General features: G+C 48.5%; 2 protein-coding genes across 2 annotated transcripts; one reads left to right on the forward strand and one right to left on the reverse strand.

Moving 5' to 3' along the window:
* Positions 1 to 2,131: 2,131 nt before the first annotated feature.
* PHACADRAFT_33464 (uncharacterized protein) lies at positions 2,132 to 2,951 on the reverse strand (the record flags this gene model as incomplete). The annotated part of the gene is made up of 3 exons (XM_007401913.1): positions 2,132 to 2,474; positions 2,560 to 2,796; positions 2,842 to 2,951. The coding sequence occupies 3 exons, from the start codon at positions 2,949 to 2,951 to the stop codon at positions 2,132 to 2,134; spliced, it is 690 nt and encodes a 229-aa protein (XP_007401975.1).
* Positions 2,952 to 3,355: 404 nt separating this feature from the next.
* Positions 3,356 to 6,155, forward strand: PHACADRAFT_33465 (uncharacterized protein; the record flags this gene model as incomplete). The annotated part of the gene is made up of 8 exons (XM_007401914.1): positions 3,356 to 3,633; positions 3,668 to 3,848; positions 3,899 to 4,269; positions 4,318 to 4,532; positions 4,615 to 5,079; positions 5,133 to 5,398; positions 5,482 to 5,787; positions 5,841 to 6,155. The coding sequence occupies 8 exons, from the start codon at positions 3,356 to 3,358 to the stop codon at positions 6,153 to 6,155; spliced, it is 2,397 nt and encodes a 798-aa protein (XP_007401976.1).
* Between the last annotated feature and the right edge of the window lie 697 nt (positions 6,156 to 6,852).

A 6,852-nucleotide genomic window follows, 5' to 3' on the forward strand; every position in this document is an offset into this window, starting at 1 on the left:
AACCCTAAACCCTAAACCCTAAACCCTAAACCCTAAACCCTAAACCCTAAACCCTAAACCCTAAACCCTAAACCCTAAACCCTAAACCCTAAACCCTAAACCCTAAACCCTAAACCCTAAACCCTAAACCCTAAACCCTAAACCCTAAACCCTAAACCCTAAACCCTAAACCCTAAAACCCATAAGGGAGCGAAGGGAGATGTCATTTATCAGGGCACAATCAGAGCCTGCAACTTGAATATTCCAAGCTCTATGTTGCTGTATGAATGGTTAGAGGATTAGTTATGCTGCTTAGCACATCTTGGAGTGATAGGGTCATCTCACCTGGCATAGCCGCAGCTGGTATGTCCTGTGTCAGAGTGACCAGCAGGCCGCACTTGCTACATCAAGAGTCATTGCTGTTGTTGTTGCTGTCATGTGCGTAGAGACATTGGGAAGGAGCTGCGTAGGCCACAGTAAAGTAGAGGTTTATGCGCAACCGGGGTGACAGTGGAGCGAGTTGAGTTAAGGTGATGTTCACCTAATTTGGATGTGGTAAGGTCGTCTACAAATGTTTTGTTCCGTGCACAGAGGGCAACACTAGATTTCGACAGCATGTCTACTCAGGTTATAAAGTGTCGCGTTTAGGCTGCAGTAGTTGTGCTTTACTTGTCGCAGCCGTTCACCTTCATCTGAGACTGCCAATCTTACCTCTTTACATGCTTACAGTGCTTTGTGGGTTTTTTTTTGGCAAGACCAGGCCAGGTAGTGATGCAAACAAGTGGGATTCGGTTGTCTAAGGCATAAAAAATGCAATCCAGCCATCCCACCAACATCACTGCTATAAGTTTGTTGTGTGTGCTGTGAACAGCTGAAGTGCATTCAGTGCAGCCTGAATTTGTAAGTGTGCCTGTACAATGCACGCAGTCCGATGTGAACATGCTAGCTTAAAGCAACCAAAGGAGGTAAAAATTCTGGCTATCTTGCAATATGTTTTTACGTTATGCCTAAGGGCATATGAATATATATAGAGCTTCATGTTAGATATAGAGTGTAGGTAAAATTGTGCACATGTTTGTGGAGATTATTACTATGTTCGCTGACACTGATTAGGCTGTACGCTTCTGCTCAGAGGAGCAGTGGCTTCTGTTATTTTACAAATGGTAATATACATGTATTTCTTGCTTACAAGCTGTTGTGCTCGAGGACAGCACGAACATAGAAGTGTATGAATTTCAATCGTGAGTTACAAAAACATGCCATAAAAGGAACAACATATCTTATTTGGCAGGGCACTACTGTGAGGCTTGCCCTTTGCTCATGCAACTGTTCACTCATCTTAGCAGGTACACACTTGAGAAATATTTTACAGGGAGTAAGAATTGGGAGCTTTCATCTTTGCCAAATGCATGTATTTAAAAATGCCGTTTTCCAGAGCGAAGGGCTAGCTCTGACATATGGTAACTACTACCAAAGGTTATCCAATGTAGCGTTTCAAGCCTTTGCAAAAATTAGGAGCATTGTGCAGGTATGACTTTGTCACTGTTGTTGACAACGGTGGTGAGGCCAAACACAGTGAGCAAATGGATGCGCACAAGGCCCGCATGCCGAGGATGCCGTAGGAGCACCTATTGTAGCTGCATGACCGTTGCTAATGGAGCCGACTGCTGTGGTGGTTGGTGTGGCATGATGTGCCCAACAGATCGAGTGATCACACAGTATGGCAAGTGAGCACTATATCATTCTTTCACAGCTCAGTGACAGCTATTGAACTAGGTACAGCCAGTGACAGGAGAGCAGCATCATACAAGGCAATACAAACTATATTATCAGGATATAAATACCGGCTTTGCAGCAAGCATTAGACACGCAACAGAAAACTCCCAGGCGATTGGCAAGATGATGGACAGGGGGAAGAGAGTATAGGTGCAAATAGAAGACTGCTACCCTAACTTGGTGTTGCCCGCCCAGAACTCCTCGGTGTCTGCCACATTGAAGAAGCAGGATCCGATGCGGCCAGGTGCATCTCCAAGTCTCATCTCGTAGGACTCGCTGTTGCACTTGGTCAGCCATCTGGTATCACATGTATTCATAGAACAAAAAGTATGCACCGGTCAAAATAGATGCCACGAAGGGCGCCCCTGATCACAACCTAATAGCATTTACGAGGCTGACTGTTGGCAGGCTCGGCAGGTTCTGCCTCAGGAGGATTGTTAGATGCAGCGGGCGCAGCATCCGGGGCAAAGGCAGATGACAAGGCAGGTTTGATAGACAGCGGAAGAGGAAATTTGGTAGGAAGGTCTTGAGCGGTGGTCACGCGGTGGTGGAGCTCTGCCTCAGTGACAACACGAGGGAAGAGGGACAGCCGGTGAACTTTCCCTTTGATGGTTCCAGTAAACCAGCCATCAAACCACTCGTGCGCGATGTTCTCGGTGGTGCCAATTCTACACCAGCTGTGGTCTGAGACGCCATTGGTCAGGAGAGTGGCAAGAGCGCTAATCACATGGTTTAACGTTAGTAAAGTGGCAGCAGAGAATAATGTAATTCTCGTACACGTCCCTAGTTGCGCAAGCGACTTACTGGTCTCCCTCGGATCTGCAAGAAACAATGTACATGTGGCCTTTGAGCCCACCTATCATGTCAGGGCAAGGGTCATAGACGGCCCATTCCAGCCTGTTGACGTAACCAGTGTTCCTCATGCGATCTGCAGCGGCAGGGTCACACTGAGGGGAAGCACGACAAGGGGTGGTGCGGAAGTAGACGGGCACATTGTACTCCAGCGGAGACGACACTGCCTTCGCGTGCTGGGACTGCATGCTATCACGATGAGTAAGTTAAGTGAAAATCAAATATGAACGTTACAGCTTACTTCTCGCGGACACTCTCAAAGGCGGAGCTGAGTGAGTTGGCATCGCCGTTGTCCTCCTCAGTCGCGGGGCAGTTTTATTTGCCGTTATCGTCTTCGCAGTCATCTTCGCCCTCAGTAAGGGGCGAGAGCGGCAGCATGTCTGAGCCCTGGTCTGGCGGCGAACCTAATTGCCTGGGAGGTGATAGAGATGAGATGAACGAGGCAGGTAACCTCACAGGTGCAAAGCATCTTGTCAAGAGGGATGATCATGGTTGCTGGAGAGTGCGAGCTGGAGGAAGAGGTGGAAGGAAGGTCTTATATATCCATGAGAATATAGTTTATCAGCGAATTTAGATGGAACTGAAGAGTAAATCATCTCACCTTAAAGCTGCAGAGGGTACGCCACTCCATAGGCAACAGATCGCGGCTCGCATGGCTTCTTTTTTTAAGGGGGCATTTGGGCTCGTGCTCATTCCTGCTCTGCACACCACCGCTGCACAAGCGATCCCTTCAGCAATTGCATAACAAATGGCAGATGCTCACCATAATAATGTGATTGCCGACGCGCCACCTAGACCCACTGATGAACTGACAGCACCGTACACCGCGCCGAGCTTGTCCTGTGACACGCCCACCATGTCAACCAATGCGTCGACACCGCTGAACCCGCCGGAAGACACAAGCGAGCATGTCAAACAGCCAACAATGACAGCCAGCGCAATTCCTGGTGCTCTCCCCATGCGCCGCTCAAAGATGAGGAAGGAGCGGGAGGCAGTAAAAGGACAAAAGCCGGGGAACCCGGGAAAGTTCCATTGGCGACACGCTGGAATATCTTCTTAGTTTCGTGACCAAATACAACCGTATGGACTGCACATCAAAGGGCAAGAACAAACGGCTGGGTGACTTCTGGCAAAAGGTCACGGGTGGGATCTGGGAGCTGCTCTCTGTTGACGACGTGCGTGAGCTGGTTGATGGAGGCAGGGACATGGCAGAAAAAGATATCATCATCGCGATTAATGAGGTAAGTCCATTGTATTGACAATGATTGAGGAGATAGCTTACCTTTCAAAGGGAATCAAACACTTCTTCCACTGGAAATCCAAGACGGCAGGCGACATAGAAGCAAACCCATGGACGGCGGTCTTGCGCGAGCTTCATGTTGCACCTCCTGAGCCTCGCATGTTGCTGACATGGCAGTACTACCACACAAAGCACCGCAACTTGGTAATGAAGGAGTATGCGCATTGGGGTGGCGGCAGCCGGGGGAATGGGATAAAACTACACAATGAAATCGTGCAAGAGCAGTTTAGCGCGCTTTCAGCTATGGATCAGTTGACATTGGAGAAGGAGTGCAAGTTGAAGCATGAGAAGGCAAAAGAAGCATGGGAGCATGGAAATATTGAAAAGCAGAGGGACAAAGCAACTCCTGAGATGGAGGCAGAGTGAGTACCACTACCATCAAAATTTCGTGTAAGACTAACCTTAAACAGGGCCAGAAGCTGCTTGTTGCATGTTGTAACACTCCTGCTCAAGGCGATCACACACTATACTGGGCTACCTTGTATATCTCTTCTTGCAGGAGGGGCTCCAGATACCCGCGACAAAGATTACCACTTTGTTGGCATACACGTTGGGGAGAGCATTGGACCTGCAGTGTTGAACTTCTGTCAGTTTGATCAAGCAGGGTACATCGAGAATGTGATTGGTTAGTTTATGCGGTTTGTCCAATCTACATCAGATGCGTGTTAGATCATCAACCGTGCATGCATGCTGACACGTACTTCCAGAGGTAACAAGGCTATCATCTGCAGAGCTGGCTGTGGCCATTTATGCTGTTCCAAAATTCCACGTGGAGCTTGTAGATTCCTACGAGAGTGAATGTCAGCAACGCGCACAGGAGATGGCTACTGCTGAAAACAAGAAGAACAAAACTAAAAGAACCAAGTGTACCCTTGCAACCGGTGAAGAAATCGCAGATCCGTCATCAGCACCTGCGTCGAGGCCCATCACAGAGCCAGTCGCCAATGTGAGCCCAACGGAGAGTGGCCCCAGCTTACCTCAAGAGTCACCTGATGCACCTCTACTTGAAGACATGATTGCTGTTCAGAGGACAAGTCACAAGGCAAGGAAGCGTAAGATGAAGTCTTCGAAGGCAACACCTACCGTGAATGCTGCAAGCGTAGATATCACGTGGGCGGTACTAGTAGAGCGAGAGGGGGGAATGGCTACAATGAGCGAGCCGAGCCCTGAGAGTCTGTCGATGGATGGGGGAACATGAGGGTCGAGATATCAGGTGATGACACAGGCGCAAAGGATGATGTGCTTGCTATGACTGAGACAGTTGACTTCTCATGTGATCATCCCAAGCCAAACCTGGTGCTGGTGTCCGACTCGGAATTGTTCGTCCCTTCACCTGCAGCGACCGATTTCTGGCATCCTGCTACGGCAGAATCTGCTTCTCATTGGAAACATACCTTTTTACTTCGGATCTCCACACCATCCCACTTCTTCCTGCCGACCCCGATGCTCCTATCGACTGGCCGTTGTTCACCGAACCATTCCCTGCCGGTGGTATGGCAGTATCCTCACCTGCCATGCTTTCTTTCCAAGCCCCAATGCTCACCAAAACTGATACCATCTTATCCTATTAGCAGACAATGAAGAACACTACAGCATTAAGCTCTGATGTACTCGCACCTTCCGGAAGTTATCTTGAGGATCAGGCTGCCATACCAGCCTTGAATGATGCTTGTGAAGCTCGCAGCGTGTCACCAGCAACTTCTGAGTCCAGATCTGAAGGCAAGTTGTCAGTTGCTGACCTGGCAGATATACCCGGATGGTTGGCTGACCACTGGGGGCGTTTGTCCTGGGAGCCTGTGCCCAAGGACATCGAGGCTGACTGGTCAGCTCTACTGTGCAATTGGGTCGCGTTTGAGCATGAGATGGGTTTCGTAAACCTGGTACATAGTCATCTCAATGTATTGGGTTGCTATCATACTGATATACAGTGCAGTGGATTGGATTTTCCTCAGATGACCGCCCTTCCAACATCTCCCTCTGGGTCAAGAATGCACACCAAGGGCGCATCGTTCTCAAGAAATCCTCGACGTTCGCCACTCAGTGGTACATTTGGTGGAAGTGCATTAACCCCAGCTGGCGTGCTGATGCAGGCGAGCTCCTGGCTATCAGTGGCCACAGTGATTGGAGTGAGATGTTTGTTTCCAGTACAAACAGCTTTCTTAACGTTCTTAGAAGCCTTCTGGGCCTACACAATGTAAAAACAATGATGAGAAGTGGTGTGCGGCCGTGCATAATGTACAATGGGTGATGGGGCAGGTCTTGGCTGCCAGGCGGACACGGGGATAAGCCATGCCGCATTTTGTCTTCAAGTGTCTGTTGACCTTCTCGTATAGTGAGAAGCGTTCCCAGGAGTTCCAGAATGATGATGAACACCAGAAGGCCAAGTGTACCTGCTGCAGGTAATGGTGGTTGATTCATGCTCATCAAGTGATATGTTTTGTGGTATAACTATGCATTTGGCATGATTTCTTGTATGATCTGACTATAAAATTATATACTTTCTTGAGTGTAAAGTATATGCAAGTGTAGCAAAGTGTGAAAACGAGATATATAGGCTCCCTGAAGACCATGAGATTAGACCTAATTAGGTATGTTGTGATGCCGTGCTGTGAGAATAGCTGCAATCCTGGCTTCAAGCCCAAGCCACATCGGCATGCCGTGGAGCACTAGAACCGAGGCCATAAAGGTGATAACTTCAATGGCTAGCCGGAGCAGTGGCCAGAAATGGAATGACATTGCTTATTTAACCCACCAATCCATGATAATGCATTATTCTTTGTAAGAGTTGGAATGTGTAGAACATGGACTTAGGCGAAGTCCAGGAATGATATAGAAAAGGACTGATAATACAGGAGGCCGAAGCTACAGTACACTACATTTCCAGAGGGTATTTATACTAACCTAACTACTGCGGATCGGCGTAGAAGGGACAACGTATATACGAG

This window comes from Phanerochaete carnosa (genome assembly GCF_000300595.1).
Source record: "Phanerochaete carnosa HHB-10118-sp unplaced genomic scaffold PHACAscaffold_14, whole genome shotgun sequence".
Classification (NCBI taxonomy): Eukaryota; Fungi; Basidiomycota; class Agaricomycetes; order Polyporales; family Phanerochaetaceae; genus Phanerochaete; species Phanerochaete carnosa.